Source organism: Bidens hawaiensis, unplaced genomic scaffold (assembly GCF_021521415.1).
Source record: "Bidens hawaiensis isolate Kalapana, Puna unplaced genomic scaffold, B.hawaiensis_p1.1 tig00001179_1, whole genome shotgun sequence".
Classification (NCBI taxonomy): domain Eukaryota; kingdom Viridiplantae; phylum Streptophyta; class Magnoliopsida; order Asterales; family Asteraceae; genus Bidens; species Bidens hawaiensis.
Window position 1 is genome coordinate 3,241,278 of NW_027491068.1, and position 20,825 is coordinate 3,262,102.

The window sequence follows — 20,825 nt, forward strand, 5'->3', positions numbered from 1 at the left end:
TTTTCATCACAAAAGTTTTTTTTTTCTTTGTTTTGAAAGTCATATCGGCAGATAGCTCAGTTTTGACTAGTTATAAAGTAAAAGCATCAAGTTTGACTTTTGATAGTCAAACATGATAAAAGTATCAAGGACTGTTTAAACATATTCTCAGATTTCTTAAAGGTAATGTGTAATTGTGTAAATAGGGATATAAAATGAATTCAATACATCAAAGATAATTTATTTTTTTTCATCAAAAGTTGGTCAAGCAGCAGCATTTAACAATTTTGCATCCATGGGTATTTTGGGGATTTTTTTCAAAATTTGTTTTAAGGAAATTGATCATCAAGCAAGATATTCGAAATCAAAATAATGGAAAGCAACAAACTTATTCACCTGTCTATAAGGGTATTATGGGAATTTTTTTGAAAGTAAATTTACATAGGATTTTGACTTTATTCGGGTCAAAGTCAATGTATGGAAGGGTCATGAAAACAATGTTTTAATGGAATTGATACCAGACATTGAACACGAACTCGTTAATTTGGCTAACACCCAAACACGAATATTATTATTGAGAAACTTCACAAAACTCAATTACCCAATTACAATCTCTAAACCCCAAAGCACGGGTATTTATCATCTAACCTATCACGTTTAGACTACAATTAGGATTGCTAAATAATAGGACATAATAATCATACTAACAATTAAATCTAAGCACATTTAATTATTTATAATTATCCACTCCTTAAATTTCGTTACTTTAACCTTGCACGCCAAGTAACGCCCTTAACGAAATTCCCAACAATCACCCCCGGAATTTCGAACTCGAAACCGACAAGTCTTCAACTCCAAGTAATTCTCGCATCTCCTTGAATTTGATTCTCCCAAGAGCCTTCGTCAAGATATCGGCACATTGCATAACACCACTAACATGCTCGACGTTTACTTCTTCACGATCAACACATTCTCGAATGTAGTGAAACCGAGATTTAATGTGTTTGGTCATTCCATGGAAAACCGGATTCTTCACGAGAGCTATCGCTGATGTATTATCGATACGTAACACCACTGCCTGAATTTCCTTGCCGAATAACTCATTTATCAAGTCTCTTAGCCAAACCGCCTGACACGCGGCTGCGCTTGCCGCCATGTACTCTGCTTCACACAATGAGAGTGCAACTGCACATTGTTTCTGAGAACACCAAGTAATTGGTGAAGACCCAAGAAAAATACGTGCCCCGTAGTGCTTCTGTCCTCGTCTTGGTCAATGTTATGGCTACTATCACTATAACCAACTAACACGTTTTTCCCACGAGTGTAAGAATTACCAAAACTGAGAGTACCTTGAAATAACGAAGAATTTGCTTTATAAGAGTTGCATGAGATTGCTTCGGGCTTTGCATGTACCGGCTTACAACTCCGACCGAATACGCCAAGTCGGGACGAGTTTGTAAAAGGTACCGGAGACACCCGACAATCTTTCGATATCTCGTAGCATCAAAATCTTCTTCGTCTTCAAATTTAGAAACTTTTATACTCGGATGCAATGGAATTTGAGCAGGATTGCAAACCTCCATTCCCGCTTCAGCTAGAATTTTCTTCGCATACGCTTCTTGCTTAATTTTTATCCCATCATTTCTTTGTGAAACTTCAATTCCGAGATAATAAGTTAGCTTTCCCAAATCCGACATCTCAAAGTTTAAAGCCATCTCGCGCTTAAACTCCATTATTAAGTTTAAACTGGAGCCTGTCACGATTAAGTCGTCAACGTACACACCGACTATTAAAAGATCAGTTCCAATTTTCTTTCGGTATATCGCTTGTTTTTCTATGCACCGGTGAAACTTCAAATTTAACAAAATACCGTTCAACTTTGTATTCCATGCCCTCGGAGCTTGCCTTAAGCCGTACAATGCTTTGGATAATTTGTATACTTTGTGTTCTCCACCCTTTTTAACAAAACCAAGCGGTTGAGAAACAAAAACTTGTTCTTTTAACTCGCCATGTAGGAACACGGATTTGACATCAAGGTGATGAAATTCCCAACCTCCATTCCCTGCGAGAGATAATAATAAATGAACCGTTTCGAGTCTGGCCACTGGTGCGAAAACCTCGTCAAAATCGACTCCAGGTTGCTGAACATAACCCTTTGCCACGAGTCTCGCCTTGTGTTTATTAAGCGAGCCAACCGCGTTTCTTTTAACCTTGAAAACCCACTTTAAACCAATCGCCTTTGCACCACGTGGTAACTCGGTCAACGTCCACGTATTTTTTTTATTAATCGACTCAATTTCGGCGCCCATTGCTTTCACCCACTCTGGTTTTGATTTTGCATCATCAAAACAATCCGGTTCATCATCAGCAAGCAATAAAATATCTTCATTAATCATACTTGAATTCAAGACATAATCATTAAAATGTACCGGGGTAACCGTGGCTCGAGAAGATCTCCGAACAGCCGGCTCAGGTGTAACCGTGTTGCTTGTACTAGCCGGGCTTGTTGGAGCATTTCTGACTATCTGTTCTTCGTCATCTTCTTCACCCCCGTCACCACTTGAACTCGTAGAGTTTGACTCAGGGCTCGACCTGATGTTTTCGGTATTAACGGTTCCTTCTCCGGTGTCAATTTCATCACCAAAGTTAACATAAAACATGCCAGGTGCTCGATCTTGCTCGTCGATTGTTTCAGTACTTTTACCCCAATTCCAAATTTGCTTTTCATCAAACATTTTGTCACCCGCTCGACTCACAATAATTTTCTTAGTCGATGGATTGTATAAACGATACGCCGCCGAACCTTTCTCGCTTCCGAGATAAACTAAACGAGTCGAAAGATCGTCTAACTTCTTAAATTTTCCCGCAACTATTTTTGAATGCGCAACACATCCAAAAACTCTAAGAAATTTAAGATCCGGTTTCTTTCGTTTTAACATCTCATACGGTGTTTTGTCTTTTAACGCTCGAGTTGGAATTTTATTAATCACATCGGTTGAATGCCTCACCGCTTCACCCCACATATAATTCGGAACTTGTCTCGCTTTTAATATACTTCGAGTCATATCTAATATCGTGCGGTTCCGCCTCTCCACAACATTGTTTTGTTGATGTGTATATGGAGCGGTTAAATGCCGAATAAAGCCCTCGTTTTCAGAGAACAGATTGAAATCACGAGAAGTAAACTCTCCCCCTCGATCGGTTCGAAACGTCTTGATTCTCTCACTATTTTCCTCTTCCACCATGACTTTAAATCGTTTGAAGGTATCAAACGCTTCACTTTTTTTCTTCAACAAAAAAGTCCACATGAAACGTGAAAAATCATCTATCAAGACGAACACGTACCTATTTCCGGCTATGGTACTAGGAGTAATGGGCCCACATAAATCTCCATGGATTAGTTCCAAGGCTCGGGTTGCTCTGAAATTCGCCGACTTTGGAAACAGTTTCCTCGTTTGCTTCCCGACTAAGCACGAGTCACAGATTTGATTTTCACCATTTGTTTCATAGACTTGAAATTTAGGTGTCCTAGTCTCGCGTGCCAAAGCCAATTCTCATAATCAATCCGAGCTTGTAAACACACGGGTTTCCCCGTCTTTAATTTAATCGTATAAAGACGATTCTTGGATCGAGTAACTCGCATCAACAATTTTCCTTGATCATCATACATCAACAAGTAATCATCTTTCATACGAATATCACAACCACTTTCTGTTGCTTGCCCAAGACTAATAATATTACTTTGTAAACTAGGAATATGATAAATGTCCGTCAATAATTGTTGCTCCCCCATTTTACCGACTAGAAATATCGGCCATTTCCCGCAAATATCAACATAAGACCCATCTCCAAATTTAACTTTGCCACCAACACGCTTATTTAGTTCAGAGAAAAAAGATAAACTACTCGTCATATGGCTGCTTTCTCCGTTATCCATATACCACAAGTCTTGTTCGTTCGAACCACCCTCGTAATCTTTTGGTATAACCTTCTGTTCATTCAAGTACACTTTTTCTTGAACACACTGCACCATATAGAGGGGCGGGTCTTTTTCTTTTGCGTCGGCCAAATGTGCTTGTCTTTCTTTCCTGCGTACCGGAGACCTCGAAACGAAGTGACCAAATTCATCACAACGAAAGCATTGAACTTCCGAGTAATCCTTTTTACCCTCTCGTTTATCCCCTTCGTTGGACCCTCCTTGTGAACCATGGTTTCGACTCCCACGTCCACCTCCACGTCCATTACCACGTCCTCGGTTTGAACCTTTCCCGCCCCCTACTCGATTTGCGTGAAAACTACTTCGAACTCGAAGAGGATTCAGAATTATTAAACAAAAGTTTACCTTCTTCAGATGGTAACACGTGTCCTTTGATTTGCTCCTCATAAGCCTTCAACCTCACGACAGCATCCTCAAAACCGATTGTTTTAAGGTCTAACTGATGTGCTTGTGCGTGTGCGGTTAAATTATAGAGGGATGGGATGATTTGCTTTTGCATGAGATCGTGTTTTAAATTTATAAAAGTGATTTCTACAAAGACTAACACACACAAAATAGGCAAGTGTATCTATCGTATATGTAGAATAGTATTTGTAAGAACCAAGTATCGATCCGTGGACACAAAGGTTTCTAATAATAAATCGTTGTTTTACTTTAATCGGAGGTTTTAATCATTTTGGGGTTAATTTTTGAACCTTTTATAAAATGTAAATACTTATATATAATATATAGGTGACCAAGATAAGAAATTCTAAACGAGTTATTCAATTATGCGAAGGTTACCATCTAAGATCAAGAATCCACTCCATTTTAACATTGATAATTAATATTTGGACATATGATAAACTTGCCATAGCAATATATGATAGATAGCTCCTTAAACCTTAAGTGAGCATCTTTGGCACTAAGGAGATAGCATGCGCATTTTAAAGTCCACCCTTTCCTAATGTCATACCATCTCAATGGTGTCAATTTAAGTTAGCAAGTATTTTCGTAAAGTAGAAAGATTAGGATTGACTTCGATTTCTCAAATATCAATTCTAACAACTTCGGGTGGTTGTAGTTCATCACATAATCCCCCCTTGGTTGATTTATGTTGGTTATAATTACACATTCCGTTAACATATGGTTTCTTTAACTAATTTGATATCCTAAGCAAAGCCATTTTCGGATTACCAAGGTTTAGAAAAATACATCATAACTTATATCTCATCATTTCTAAGTACAATATAAGGATCCATGTTTCGATAATGTATCAAAGTATTTCTATCTTTCAAGAACATGAATCGATCATGAACGATTGCCAATGAAATTGACAACCACCAACTTTGAATTAGTGATTTAAAATGGTGAAACATTTCTCATCAAAAGATAATTGTAATATAACCATGTACTTTACTAGACTACATCACATGTCTTAATTAATTATCAAGTAAAACAAAGCTTCTTCATAGATTTTAGATGGTAAAAGGAGTTTAGCTCATAATGAGCATGATGATAAACATTAAGATGATTGATAATAACAAATACATGATTAAACTTGGAACAATCTAACCAAATGTATATGAATCTTTCTTCTTAATGATGGTAATGACGGTTGATGACGATGGTTGATGGTAATGACCTCCAAGCCTTCAAACTCTTCACTAAATCTTCAATGTGAGTGTTAGTGTATGTTTTTATAAGAGAGAATCGGATAGAAATATTTTCAAGGCACACCAAATGAGTGCAACATGAGCCATTATTATAGGCAATCTGGATAGTGAGGCACGACCCCGTGCTTGATGAGCACGCCCCCCTGCATTTTTATGACATGTGTCAGATTTGTTTTGTCTTTTCTGTGAGGTGGCAACGGCCCCGTGGTTGGTAGGCACGGCCCCGTGTTTTTTAGTGACATGTGCTCAATTCTTCTTTGTCTTTTCTGTATTCTCGTCCACGGCCCCGTGAATTATGAGCACGGCCCCGTGCTTTTACTTCCAGATTTTGTCTTTTCTTGTGTTAGAAGCATGGGGACGTGTTTCTTGAGGCATGGGGGCGTGTTTCTTTGTTTTCTTCTATTTTTCTTCGTCTTTTTGCTTGTTTCTTCGTTTGGGGCTTGGTTTCACCTGAAATTATGTTTTATTATGATAAGTAATCTTTTATGCTATGTTATTTGATAGAAATTGCAGTTTTTAGAGATTATTTGATGCCGAAAAGATGTATATTTTTATGTACATCACTAACACTTGCTCGAGGTATGCTACAACTTCGATAAACCGGCTCGGCAGGCTTGTGAAGAATTTCTGGACTAGCTTCCTTTCTTCATACGGTTGTCCAAGTGTGGCTGCTTTAGAAGAGATCGCGGTCATTCTCGAGGCATACTCGTCAATGGTTTCGGTTTCGTTCATCATCAAACCGTCAAATTCACGTATTAACGTATGAAGTCTAGCATATTTCACATGTTCCGCACCCATATTTCTTGACTTTATGGCATCCCACATCTCTTTTGCCAATTTAAAATTACCGATTTGAAGTATCTGTTCCTCGGGAATCGACTGAAACAGAAGCGCCTTCGCGATGTTATTTTTCTTCGCGTCATTAGAGCCTGGGTTAATTGCATCCCAAACTCCATAAATCCCAAAAATAACCTCCATATGCATATTCAAATCGTGTAGTTCGTTTTCGTCAAACGGGGACACTGAAACGACCCGGAAACCGTCTCTTTTCCCGTTTGGTTCGCGTCACCCATCTTGTTTTTATGACTGTAGGTTACCGAAAATCCCGTGACCTTGATTCAATGGTCAAATAAAGTTGGTATACTGCTATAAAGAAACAAAATATTTAATAACCTTAAAATTTTCATTTTGTTTGCTTTTTAGCTTTCGTGCCATCTGTCCACACAAATTTGAAAACCCCTTTGACTTTTATAGGGTTCTTTTTGTATTTCACATACACCACCGAACAAACAATAATTATAATTTTTGGCTTTTTGACAGACTCAGTTGCAGGTCAGCCAACTCACAATCGATATCTGCTGCTCACCGATCGGAATTCCCTTACGTCCCGGGTTACTCTGATTGAAGCAGCTCCGATGATGAACGCAGATGGTGTTTTGAAGGCTGGTGGGAGTTTCCTCACGTCACAGGATACTCCGACCTTTAATCGCACAGGTCCGACCTTCACGTCGGTTACCAGGTATGTCGATTAACAACGCTCTGATACCAATTAATGGAATTGGTACTAGGTATCGAACACGAACTCGTTAATTTGGCTAACACCCAAACACTAATATTATCATTGAGAAACTTCACAAAACTCAATTACCCAATTACAATCTCTAAACCCCAAAGCACGGTATTTATAATCTAACCTATCACGTTTAGACTACAACTAGGATTGCTAAATAATATGACATAATAATTATACTAACAATTAAATCTAAGAACATTTAATTGTTTATAATTATCCACTCCTTAAATCTTGTTACTTTAACCTTGCACGCCAAGTAACGCCCTTAACCGTAATTCCCAACATGTTTACTGTTGGTTAGGGGTACAAACGAGCCGAGCCCGACTAAGCTCAAACTTGGTTCTTTTTGACTTACCAGAGCTCTAGCTCGACTCGTATCAAGCTCTTTTCCTAAATCTCGAGCTCGGCTCATGTAACATCCCGAAATTTCCAAGAATAATATTTTATATATTATTTATCTAAGATGGAAAAGTTACTTAATTTAGTAGAGACTTAATAAAAAAAATAGAGATGAAAGAATAAGTAGGCTTTAGATGAAATTAATTATGGATCAAAAAGGAAAGATGAGCCTTAGGTCCATGGGCTTAAGGGAGTATAAATACCCCCTAAACCCTAATCCTTTCCATTTATATCTCTACACCATAGCCTACACCTTGATAAACACACACAAACACTATTCTCTAACACGAGTCAAGATCCGAAGGCGAAAACCTGAGATTTATTGGTGCTAGAACGTTGAGACGAACCAAGACAACATCAAGGCTTAACCGTGTTCGTAAACCGACTTGTTTAAGGTACGTTTATAATGGGATCTTGTTAGGTTCGGACTCGTTTAATAATCCTAGATCTGAGTTTATGAGGTAAAATCAAATCCAACGAAACAAACCTCACTGAAACTGATTAACATTTGATGGGTTAATTGTGTATAAAGAACCCGTATGTATGTATGAACAAACCGCACCCTATAAACATGAATATATGGACGAATGAAGGGTTAGGGTTTGTAGGCGCTGCATAGACGATTCCAATGATACCTAAATCATGATATTTCGTTAAGAAACGAAGGTTTAATTGCAGATCTGGTATGAGTTGACTGTTCTGTGTTCATATCGATTTTGACTTTGACCTCAGGGTCAAAGTCTGGATAATACTGGTGTGATTCGTTAAGGTAAAGTAACGAATTAATTGGCTAATTCGTTCTGGCAAGATAACGAATCAGTTCACCAATTCGTTATAGCAAGATAACGAATTAGTTCACCCATTCATTATGCCCAGATAACGAATCAGCTCACCCAATTCGTTATGTTTAGATAACGAATCAAATCAGGATCAGATAACGAATCGGAATGACGAACCAGAATAACGAATCAAAAAGATAGCGAATTAAGCTAACGAATCGAAGCGGATAATGAATTAGAATGTGATCTGATAACGAATTAGAGTGTGATCTGATAACGAACTAGACTTAATTCGTCATAGCAAATGAGATGGCAAATTAGATAATAATTTAAAATCCTAATGGAAAATGTGATAAGAAAATTAATGGAAATAAAATTTTTCCAAGCTGACCTGGCAGCTAGACCCCAGCCAGGAGCTCTACCCCTTAGACCCTGCTAGGGGCTGCCGCCCCTTGAACCCCGCTGCCAGGGGTGCTGTCCCCAGCCCCCGTTTTTTGAGGGTTATAATTAAACTAGAAATACGATGAGTAGTGATAGTTAATTGATACATGTAATTATTATACAGTTAGCCGTGCACAGCTCAAGAAAGGAATAACCATAAACAGTGAACGTAACCGAGTTCAGGTGATTTTCTAGCCCCTTTCCTTGTTATGTTTTCGGGGCTGTGTGCATACTCGATGTGATAGTTAATACACTTACCTTAAATGGTAAGTGTATGCCATGTATGATATATGTGATAGATACGAATGATTGCTTGTCGGTACGTGAACGATCTTCGGATATTGCACGTACTGTCAGGTTATAAATAGAGATATGAATGTTGTATGTAACGTAAGGATGATGTATGAACGTTCTGAACAAACACTTGTCGGGGCGTGAACGATCTTCGGATATTGCACGTGTCGACAAAGAGTACGACTGATTAAATGAATGATGTGAAGAACGCCTAAAGTGTTCTTATGCTACAATGTATTTATTGTATATGAGAAATATGTGTATACAGGTACATGAATGGTGTGTGAGTTCTACGTCCGACATAGTAAGTTATGATGGTAAATCCCTCTAACTTCTGTTGGACATGGACTTGGCAAGTGATGGCGTAGTTAAGGACTGCGGGCCTTATACGGGTTATAGGTGATAGATGCCAACGTAGATAAGGACTGCGGGCCTTATACGTATTGTAGATAGGCATCAACATAGGAAAGGACTGTGGACCTTATACGTGCTGTATTTGTGTTGTGGTAGCATAGAGGAGGACTGCGGACTTCGTACGTGCTATGGTTTAGGTTGCAACATAGGGAAGGAGTGAGGACCTTATACGTGTTGTTAATATAGGATGGTATAGGGAAGAACTGCGGACCTTGCACGTACCATAAATGGTTAACATAGGTAAGGACTGCGGACCTTTTACGTGTTCACGACCTTGAGTATAGGTATAGACGGCGGACTATGAACATAGTCTCAGTAGGCTGAGGTATGTAATAGTATGTATGCATGAATGTATGTGGGAAAAGTAACTGGTTAAGTATGGATATGTATCTTCGGATATGTATGTATGATATACGTGTGTATTGTATGTCGCCTGATTAACTATAACTCACTCAGCGTAGCTGACTTTTAGTATGCACGCAGGTGATCAGGCTGAAGAGTTAGCGTAAGGATGGCACGTGGCATGGACTGAACGGCTGGCATCTGAAGATGAAAGAAATGATGTTTTAAATATAATGTTTAATGTTATGGTTTAAAAGAAAAGATTAATGTTTTGTATCGAATTATTAAAGTTAACGTTTCCGCGAAAGTTTTAATTAACTCTGATAATTAGAACTGTGTTTATGAGTAAATCCAACGCTAAAGTAGGGCTACCGGGATTGGGGCCTTACAGCTCGTCGGTTGTTTTTTCAAGCTCAGGTCAGCTCATTTATTATTTATTAGTCAACTCACATACGTTTTTAAGTACTTTTATATATTTGAAGGAAAACCTTACACAAGCCTAAGCTAGTCTCAAGCTCGTGTAGTGCCTTAAACAAGCTAATGCTCGGCTCGAGCTCGGTAATGCATTTTAATATTAATACATGAAGTCTAAAAGGAGGTGAAACTAGAAGTCCAAAACGTGGCAATGCTAGGGTTGTCGGGCCGAGCTTGTCTGTTTTCGAGTTCTGCTTCTAGAGCTTGAGCATAGCTCGTGAGTAGTTTAGAAGATCGAGTTCGGCTCGCTAACTATCTATTAATTAACCATTTTGCACCCTAGGGTATTTTCAGGAACTTAAAAATTTGTTACGAGCAAATTGATCATCAAGCAAGATATTCGAAATCAACATATAAAAGTTTAAGAAAAAAGTTAGTTAAGATGAGTGTTAAAACTCAAAAAATAAAGTCGCTAAATTAACATATAAAAATATAATAATTTTGGATAAAATGAACCGACAAAAAGTTTAGAAGCTGGAATTAGCCCGTGCTAAAATTTCTGCAAATCATGTTGTAGTTGTAATAGCAAATGACTGGAAAGATACTGACAATAAAGTAATTCTTGTAAAACAATGGCTCGAGGAAAGAAGAGTTTTACAGGCATGTGTTCCTTAGTTCTTTATGGCTAATGAAACTAAACTTTAGTGGTTACGAGTAAGATATGCTACTTGGGTAATGGGTCAAAACGGGCCAGGCGTATTAAATAATGGCTCAAAACGGGTCGGGTTAAAGCATCATAAAGGCAGAGGAGTATGATCCAGACGACATGGTTATCAGGTTGATCGAGTTCTCTTTTTCGGATGTATGGTAACGATGGGGATTAAGGTTCTTGAGAGAACCTAAATGGGAGAGAAGAGAACTCACGAATTCTATATTTGTGATTATGAAATCAGTTGTTGATGTTAATCTAATCTCTACCTAGTATTGGTAATATGGTCCATCAATAATTACCAGGCTAATATATATTATAATGTATATTAATATTTATTGGCACATATAAATACATATACACATATTATACATCTTAGGACCACTAATAAGATACTAGAATACGGGATGCTTCACTTTATCTCATTCTTACATATTATACATCTTGCAAGTTTTAGAAAAACACAAATTCAAACATTTTATCGCTAAAACATTACGCTGGGGCAAGAATTAACCATAAAGTATGTATATGTTCTTATACATGTGCATGAATAAACCTTGGAGGAGTAATATTAATTTTAAATTAGCGGCACACTAGAAGATTCGTAAGATTTAACTGTCTGCATGTTAAAAAGGTGTATTTGGAACCCTTTTTTATACAAGGAGAAAATTTTAGAATATTTATATGATGATTTTTACTTGGTGTGTACGTACTGTCTAGGGGAAATGATAAGTTGTTTTTATGTTTGAACTAGACATCTATTTCCTAAGGTCCTTTTCATAAACATGTGTGGATAAAGTCTTGTTCATATATGAACTTGACGACCAGAAAAATCAAACAACAAACGGACCCAGTAAATCCAAGTATTCAACCAATAGCAAAAGCTATTAGTAGGATCTGAGAAATATGTGATGTAAGCAGATCTTACCTTTATCCATGAGGATAAAGAGACTGCTTCCAAAGAGATCCTCCGGCTCCAAAGCATGCAACATACAAAAACACATGTACTAATAACAAAACATATAGTGATAAAGTGGCATCGTCAAATACCATCACATTTGAAATCATAGAATCCAAATAGACATACCAACAAATAACAACCACAAACAAAATCCCTTAAAATGTAGAAGAATCTACATTATCTTGAAGCTCGGTAAATTTGTAACTTGAAAAGAGACACCCAGCCAGAAAAATCAAACGACATCATCAAATGACCAATTATCTTGAAGCTCGGTCAATTTGTAACTTGGTATGTCACACTCCAACCATTGCCGAATGCCACAAAACAGTTAGTAGATTTATATTAACAACATTAATCCACTTCAAACAACACAGAGACAATCATTGTGTCCCTTACAAGAGCATAAGACCGTCCGAGTAAAACTTAAAAGTTTCATCAAATCAACCAGTATTTGAACAGTGAAAGTAAAACTCCAACAACGCATCCGAACTTCCCACAAACATATAATCAACATACATTCAAAGACTAAACTGTTCCACACGTATGAACTCTCTCGACGACCACATCCTTCTCATTGAAACCAATATTAAACAAATTATTTTCATATAACATATCTTTCTACACATGCTCATTCATACTTTTTTTTTAGTGATTTAGCTTCATGACTGTAGATCTTATAATTACTTTTAAAAAATATCATTACATCAAAACTTTATACATTCTTTTTAACACATCATAAATATTGCCTAGGTACAAGATTTATTGATATAAGTAAATTACAACTCGGCTTGCTTATCTAAAATATTTACCTCCAATTTATCTTTCTCGGTGACCGATCTTCTCAGAATCCACGAAACGAGTGATTTGGGTCATCTCAAATGTAAAGTGTTATATCGCATTATCCTAGCCGCTCATTGGGTTATCTATGGATCAAAATCATTCTCCTTTCAAAAAAAAAAATAGATGGATCGATTGAAATAATTTCATTTTGTAATTGTTTCTTGGATGTGGTTTGGTTTCTAACGTCTCGCCAGATGTTTTTAATAAAATTTGCCGTTTAAAAAAAAAAAACTTTCCATAAATGTATAATTAATAGTACAAGATTCTTTTTCATCCCATCTTTTCTTTAAAAAAATAATGAACCAAGCCACAAAGCTTCCACTCTCTGCACATCGTGCACCAAACCCATCACCAAAACACCAATTTTATTATTTTCATAATAATAATAATAATAATAATAATAGATTTGACTTTCCGTGTTGCTGTCTACTACTACTAGTTGTCATCAATCAGTAGTCAGTCTCAACTGCTCTGAATCATTCAAAATTGGTGCTCCAGGATTTAGGGTTTGAACCAATGGGTTGGGTTAACCCGTTTAAAGACATCACCAACTCCAAGCCGTTGTTCGTGACGGTGTACGGCGCTGTGTTGATCGGAATAATATTCTCCGCCGCTTATGTCTTCTCTGCTGTTTACTCGCCTGATTCGGCTCTCTCGTGGACCGTCTCTCAACGTATGCTATAATTTATGCATTTTTACGCATTTAAGAGTTATGAATTGATTATTGTTTAGGGTTATGAATTGTGATCTATTAGATTTTAACTGTTGTTAAGTTGATTTGCATTTGCATTTGTAATTGAATCTCATTCACTTATTATAATTTACTGAATCAACGCTTGAAACTGGTGATTTGCATTTATAATTGGATATCATTGACTTATTATAGTTTAGTGGATCAAAGCTTAAAATTGCTGTTTGCATGTGTAATGGAATCTCATTTTGTTTGGGATTGAGTTTGAAAACAAATTATTGACTTACTAGGGTTTTTTTTTTTTTTTTTTAACCGATAAGTTAAAGAAAATGCTTGGCAATCACAAAAGTCCATCCTTTTTATTTTGTTTTTTTGATAGGGTTAAAAAATTGTTTTTTTTTGTTTTCTAAAAGCCTCAAATTATGGCTTTTTTTAAAATGGAGTCTTGAAAAAGCCAATAAGTCAATAAGTTGTTTTCAAACTCAATCTCGAACATGCTTTATAATGTAGTGAATCAAAGCTTAAAATTTGTGATTTGCAATTTGCATGCGTAATTAAATCCCATTCACTTGTAATTTAGTGAATCAAAGCTTAAAATTGCCCATTTGCATGCATAATTGAATCTCATTCGCTTATAATTTACTAATTTAGTGATTTGGAGCCTAATATTGATGGTTTGCATGTATAACTGAATCTCATTTACTTATAATTTAGTGAATCAAAGCTTAAAGTTGCTGGTTTGCGTGTATAGTTGAATCTTATTTACCTATAATTTAGTGGATCAAAGCTTAAAGTTGCTGGTTTCATGTATAAGTGAATCTTATTTACTTATAATTTAGTGAATCATAGCTTAAAATTGTTGATCTGCATGTGTAATTGAACCTCATTCACTTATAATTTAGTGAATCAAAGCTTAAAATTTCTGGTGTACATGTGCAATTCAATCATTATTTTTTGTATAAATGATTATGATAGATGTGGCATCTTCTTCCCCAAATCAAACACTTGCTTCACCTTCACTAAGACTAGGTGGTGGTGGTGGTGGTGGTGTTATGGCACCTACATCTCAACCCGAAACAGGGAAACTGAAACCGGTTTGGAAAACACCACCGCCGGGTTCAAATATGCCTCCGTTGGAGACCTTTCGGTTAACAAAAAAACTGGTTCAAGAACGAGTGAAAGATAATATTGTAGTAGCAACCTTTGGTAACTATGCTTTCATGGATTTCATCCTCACATGGGTCAAACACTTGACCGATTTGGGCGTCGAGAATGTTCTTGTCGGTGAGTTGACCAAACTCGAAACAAGGTTTTGACTTCATTTTCTAGTTAAAGTTAACGTTTCTTTTGTTTAGGTGCATTGGATACAAAACTATTGGAGGCTTTGTATTGGAAGGGTGTACCGGTTTTTGATATGGGAAGTCATATGAGCACATTAGATGTCGGGTGGGGATCACCAACGTTTCATCAAATGGGAAGACAAAAAGTTCTTCTCATTGATTCATTGCTACCGTTTGGTTATGAGTTACTGATGTGTGACACTGATATGGTTTGGTTAAAGGTACCAACTTTTGAACTTATAACACAGGCCCTTGAATGTTGATTTGGAACACTAGGTTTTCTAAATTTGCTGTGTTGATTGATCAGAATCCACTTCCGTATCTTGCACGTTATCCTGAAGCGGATGTGTTAACGTCAACGGATCAAGCTACACCGACAGTAACTGATGATCGGTTAGATAACTGGAAAGAAGGTGAAAACTGTGATTCAAATTGTGTTAATATTAATATTATAGCAAATACCATAATAAACCAATAAACTTTATGCATATTATCGTAAATGTCAACAACTTTTTGCACAAAAATAAACCAGCATACTTTTTTTAAGTCATAAAAGTCCCTTAACGTGCTAAATTTAAAGGAAAAAAATCTCTTAATTATGATTGGATGAAATCATGAAAACGTTATTTGACATATTACATTACAATAGCAACCAAAATATTTGTTTTTACTTTTCAATGTTTTTAAATGTATACAAACCATTTTCACATGTTTTTAGTTTTTTACGTCATCGTCATCGTCATGATGATGAAAGATTGTGTGTTATTTATTATCAACTTACTGAAATAAAAATGTAAAAGAAAAAACGAACTTAATGGATTTTGTCTTGCCACGTGCCCAGTTTGAAACATTAATTCATCTCAATTCTTTCCTCATGTTAAAAATAGTTCACAGTTTTGTTCAATTTTAACACGTGGAGGAACTTTAATGTGTAAAAATTGTTAGGGGACTTTTATGAGAAGAAAAAGTAAGTATTTGCCCTTCCTATTAATTATTCAATCTTTTTAAGGTGAAAACTAATATTCAATGTTTTTAACAATGGATGTACAGTTGGAGGTGCATATAATATAGGAATTTTCCACTGGCGACCAACAGATGCTGCTAAAAAACTGGCAAAAGAATGGAAAGAAATGCTTCTAGCGGATGATAGTATATGGGACCAGAACGGTTTTAATGATCTTTTGCATAGGCAACTGGGCCCACCAGTTGAGGATGAAAGTGGACTTGTTTATGCTTATGATGGAACCCTAAAGCTTGGTCTTCTGCCTGCAAGCATATTTTGTAGTGGTCATACTTACTTTGTTCAGGTATTACCAACCTGTTTGATTATTATTGTGTATTTTCAGTTATAATCAGTTATATGGTGTAATTGCAGGCCATGTATCAACAACTCAGATTGGAGCCGTATGCTGTACATACAACATTTCAATATGCAGGAACTGAAGGCAAACGTCATCGGTTACGTGAAGCTAAGGTTTTCTTTGATCCACCAGAATATTATGATTCACCTGGTATTAATCTTTTTAAATTTGTTACACTTTTTGATAGTTACGGTACAGTTTTAAGGTTTCTGCATCTGTTGTATGTTATACAGGAGGCTTCTTGACATTTAAGCCATCTATTCCAAAAAGCTTATTACTTGATGGGGAACATAATCTTCAAACACATTTCAGTCTTGTTAACTATCAAGTATGATTATAAATCAAGTTTTTTTCCGCACAATACTTATTTATTTGTGAACTAATTTATGCAAATGAATTGCAGATAAAGCAAATAAGGACTGCACTTGCAATAGCATCGGTTTTAAATCGTACTTTGGTCAGTAAAATCTACTTTAAAACCATTTTTCTATTTAATTTGTTTTGTAATGTTTTTCTTCTATTTTGTATTTTTTTTAGGTTATGCCTCCTTTGTGGTGTCGGTTGGATAGATTATGGTTTGCACATCCAGGAATCCTCGTCGGGACAATGACAAGACAACCGTTCATCTGTCCTTTGGATCACGTTTTTGAGGTACACATGCTTTATTAGTTTTAGTGCTCACAGCAGATGTGCAACAAATGGTCACTGTGGTTTGACCATATTGCAAGTTTGGTCACTTTTTCTAAAAATTGCAAACTTAGTCTACACATTTGTGAGAGGGTTGCACGCTTAGTCCCCACCATTAATCCCAGTTAGTTTTTAACGTAAAAGTGATGTCCGTGTCATTCCTGGGAGGGCTTTTGTGTCTTTTCAAATTTGGAACCCTACTCAGAATATCGACTTCATCTTCGATCAGTGCAAAATCAAAGGTTTGGTGCATAATCGAAGGTGATGAAGTTGACATTAGGAGTTATGGAGTTTGAAAGAGTATTTTATCAGGGTTCCAAATTTGAAAAGGCACCATTACCCTCACATGAATGACATATGACATCACTTTTCTGTTAAAATTTAACTGGGATTAAGGGTGGGACTAAACGTGCCACCCTCTCACAAATGTTTGGACTAAATTCACAACTTTTAAATTCTGGGGACCAAACTTGCAATATGGTCAAGCCACAGGGACTATTTGTGCAATTTTCTCTGAGTTTGACAATTTAATAGATGTTGAAATTAGTTTATAGAAGCCAATGCTGCTTTGTAGGTGCATACAATGTTAAAGGCAATGCCTGTTGAGGAATTTGGGCCGGGAATCGGTATAAGAGAATATTCTTTCTTTGACAATCCATTGATGCCTGCACAGGTATGTTAATCGTCTTTGTTCAGGGGCATAGTGGTTATTTTATCATTGACATTTTGTTTTTATATATCTTCTTTCAGGTGAAGGATTCGTGGCTCGATGTACAACTATGTCAAGAAGGGCCAAACTGCCGGTCAAACGTTACAAACACGGGTGAAGTACTCAGATTTCCAAGGCATAGCAATGAAGAAACGGTATGCTACATGAATGAAAACAATGATAATATTTGATTATTTATTGGATTTTAGCCTCATTGTGACAGCCTTTTTGTAATTTTGAACAGTTGAAAACAGTTTTCTCACCATTAAAGGATGTTAAAGTCATCCAGTTTTCATCAATGCAAGACGCCTTCATAGGATTTTCTGACAAGGTAAAAAATCCCTTGCTCTTAGTTTTTATTTTGTATATTTCGTGAAAATTGCAAACATAAAAAATATCTAGAAATTCATGTGTCAAAGTTGACCCGTGTGCAATATAAGACAACCAAAATCGACACATTCACAAGTAAATGTGTCAAATTTGTCACTTTTATATAACATCTATTTTATTACTATATATATGGTTAAAATGTACTCCCTTGGTCCCAAAATAATTGTCCACGTTACTGTTTGGATTTGTTCCAAATTAATTGTCCACTTGCAGAAATGCCAGACATTTACTAATCATTAAATGTTGAAATCTTAAATGCAATAAGGTTAAAGTTTGACATTCTGTTAATTAAAACCTGCATTAACTGTTAATCAGATGTTGAAACCTTAAATGTATTAAGGTTAAAAAGGAATTGCTGCATTTATTCAGGTGTAACTCATTTGACCTCAAAAGTCAAACCACATGGTCTTTTAATAATTCACAATAAAATTGAACATAATTATTTTTTTTATGATCCAGACAATTGAGGAAAAATTCAGGAGGCGTGTGAAGCGATATGTTGGCATATGGTGTTGTGTTGAAAAACACGAACCGGGCCACATATATTATGACATGTACTGGGACGAAAAGCCCGATTGGAAGCCTCTACCGCCCCAAACACCAGAAGATGATCACCCGAATTGGTGATTGATTGCGTGTATCCTACTACATCAACGGCTGAGATTTCATTAAATTATCTGACATACAGTTGGGCTCTAACCCTGGTTCAATTCAAGAGGCCTTGTGATCCATGTTTATATACATATATAGATATAGATACATGATAGAGGGATGGGTCATAGTTCCAGTTACTAAGGTTCGAGTTTGAACAATAATGAACTGAAAAATGTGCAGCTTTGTTTCTGTATAACATGTAAGAGGGCTATTGAGAGATTTTGTTTATTTGAATCATCTTTTTCATCACTACTGTGTTTATTGTTTTATCAAGTTAACATTATTAAGTTAAATTACAAGCCAGTACAAGTGCAATTTTTGTTACTAATTACTGTGAAAGGTAAAGTAAAGGATGTAGACACAAAGTTACATACAAATGACATAAATGTGCAAAAGAGAAAAATAAATAAATAAATAAATATATGGATATTTAAATCAAATATAGTAAACTTAGAAAGAGCTGTAGTTATTTAATAATTAAATATAAATTATTGAAATAACATATATATTCAGTCAACAGATCATTTGAGGCAAACCTGTAAATTCGGCATGACATAATGCCAACCACAAGTACCTTTTACATGGAAAATCATAAGTGGTTTGTGTCTACCTTAGCTTTTTGATGTTTATAAGGTAATTGATTGACTTTCTCTTTCCTTTACTTTCTTTTATAGGTGTTATTCTGTAGTATATATAAAAGCATATTCGTGATCGGACTGCAAAAATGACGGATCAACCTCGTGCTGGTGGGAATAATCCTTCACCGGGAGGAAATCCACAACCAGGGCCTCCTTCACAAGGGGGATATCCTCCATACGGAGAGCCTCCTTCACAAGGGTACCCTCCATCTGGCGAACATCCTCCACAAGGATACCCTCCCTCGAGAGGAGATCATCCTCCGCAAGGATACCCTCCATCTGGGTATCCTCCACATGAGTACCCACACGGTTATCCACCACAAGGGTATCCTCCTCAACAAGGTTATCCATCACAAAGATATCCTACACAACAAGGTTATCCTTCACAACAATATCCTACACAAGGGTACTCCCCACAAAGATATCCTTCTCCACAAGGGTATCCTCAACAAGGTTACCCACAAGGTGGATATCCCCAAGGAGGTCCTCCTGGAGCATATCCACCCGCAGGTTATCCTAGTGGTCCTTCCCCTCCTGGGGCATATCCACCAGTTGGCTATCAGGGTGGATATCCTCAAGGCGCTCAACTTGGTCAACATGGAGGTAAAAACACAACTTTACTTGAGACACTAATGTTTCAAATGTATGTCGAGCTTTACCGGGAGGGTAAATTAAATAAGTAAATAATTTATTCATATTAATCATCTCAAGATGATAAATATAAATGCGTTTCATATTTTGTAACTCTTCATTCGATATTTTCAGTACAAAAGACGGAAAAAGGTGCTGCTGGCGGTGCTGTAATGGGAATGATTGCAGGGGGAGCTGCAACATACATGGGTCGTGGCCACTATGGGCACGGTCATGGTCATGGTTATGGCCACGGCCATGGAAAATTTAAGCATGGCAAACATAGACATGGTAAATACAAGCGGGGAAAGTTTGGCAAACATAAGGGTAAAGGAAAGTTCAAGATGTGGAAGTAAATAAAATCTTGAATGAGATGACTGGCATTTTGAGTACAACGTTTACAAAAATTGACATAGATATACGTATAATATGTTATGTTACTAAGCATCTTAACCTAACTTTTATCAACTTAGGTTATGTTATGTTACTAGGGCATTAACTTGTTAAATGTATCCCTGTATTTGATGATTCCATACTATTTATTTTACTTAAGTTCATGTATGAGTTTGTTTTAGTAATTATTGACTAGGTTATGTAAGGAGTCAATTGGGTTGGCCTTTCTCTAAACAACAAACTGTAATATCTTAATACCACTTAATATTGCACTTATTTAACTCATATAACATTTATGGGGGCAAAACTATACCACTAGACCACTACATTATGGGTAGTAACGTTAGATAAAATGCTATTTGCTATTAAAATGATTGTAGTAACGTTAGATAAAATGCTATTTGCTATTAAAATGATTGTAATTGTGTAAGTTTATCTATTTATTGATGAGTTTAGAATTATATTGATCATAGTTGTTACATATAAATAAAATATAAGTGTAGTTATATCTTAGGCATGTTATGGAGACGGTGAG

General features: G+C 36.4%; 2 protein-coding genes across 2 annotated transcripts; one reads left to right on the forward strand and one right to left on the reverse strand.

The window, feature by feature from the left end:
* Positions 1 to 3,445: 3,445 nt before the first annotated feature.
* Positions 3,446 to 6,609, reverse strand: LOC143562180 (uncharacterized). The gene is made up of 3 exons (XM_077050069.1): positions 6,202 to 6,609; positions 4,322 to 4,466; positions 3,446 to 4,254 (listed from the first exon to the last, which is right to left on the reverse strand). The coding sequence occupies exons 1-3, from the start codon at positions 6,607 to 6,609 to the stop codon at positions 3,446 to 3,448; spliced, it is 1,362 nt and encodes a 453-aa protein (XP_076906184.1).
* Positions 6,610 to 13,052: 6,443 nt separating this feature from the next.
* LOC143563378 (arabinosyltransferase XEG113-like) lies at positions 13,053 to 18,855 on the forward strand. Its single transcript, XM_077050936.1, has 13 exons — positions 13,053 to 13,470; positions 14,464 to 14,772; positions 14,844 to 15,049; positions 15,136 to 15,241; positions 15,879 to 16,135; positions 16,204 to 16,339; positions 16,423 to 16,517; positions 16,593 to 16,646; positions 16,727 to 16,840; positions 17,451 to 17,549; positions 17,627 to 17,740; positions 17,830 to 17,916; positions 18,435 to 18,855. Exons 1-13 carry the CDS (start codon positions 13,314 to 13,316, stop codon positions 18,600 to 18,602), a joined length of 1,902 nt encoding a protein of 633 aa, XP_076907051.1. The 5' UTR covers positions 13,053 to 13,313; the 3' UTR covers positions 18,603 to 18,855.
* Positions 18,856 to 20,825: the final 1,970 nt, after the last annotated feature.

What these genes read in the sequence shown, in the direction of transcription:
- LOC143563378 (XM_077050936.1), top strand. Translation starts at nt 13,314, where the DNA reads ATGGGTTGGGTTAACCCGTTTAAAGACATCACCAACTCCAAGCCGTTG. An exon ending in CTGATATGGTTTGGTTAAAG is followed by an intron (nt 15,050 to 15,135) that starts GTACCAACTTTT and finishes TTGATTGATCAG; the next exon opens with AATCCACTTCCGTATCTTGC. An exon ending in TCAGTCTTGTTAACTATCAA is followed by an intron (nt 16,518 to 16,592) that starts GTATGATTATAA and finishes AATGAATTGCAG; the next exon opens with ATAAAGCAAATAAGGACTGC.
- LOC143562180 (XM_077050069.1), bottom strand. Translation starts at nt 6,609, where the DNA reads ATGGAGGTTATTTTTGGGATTTATGGAGTTTGGGATGCAATTAACCCA. An exon ending in TTGTAGCATACCTCGAGCAA is followed by an intron (nt 4,467 to 6,201) that starts GTGTTAGTGATG and finishes CTCATGCAAAAG; the next exon opens with CAAATCATCCCATCCCTCTA. An exon ending in CGTGTTACCATCTGAAGAAG is followed by an intron (nt 4,255 to 4,321) that starts GTAAACTTTTGT and finishes CAAATCGAGTAG; the next exon opens with GGGGCGGGAAAGGTTCAAAC.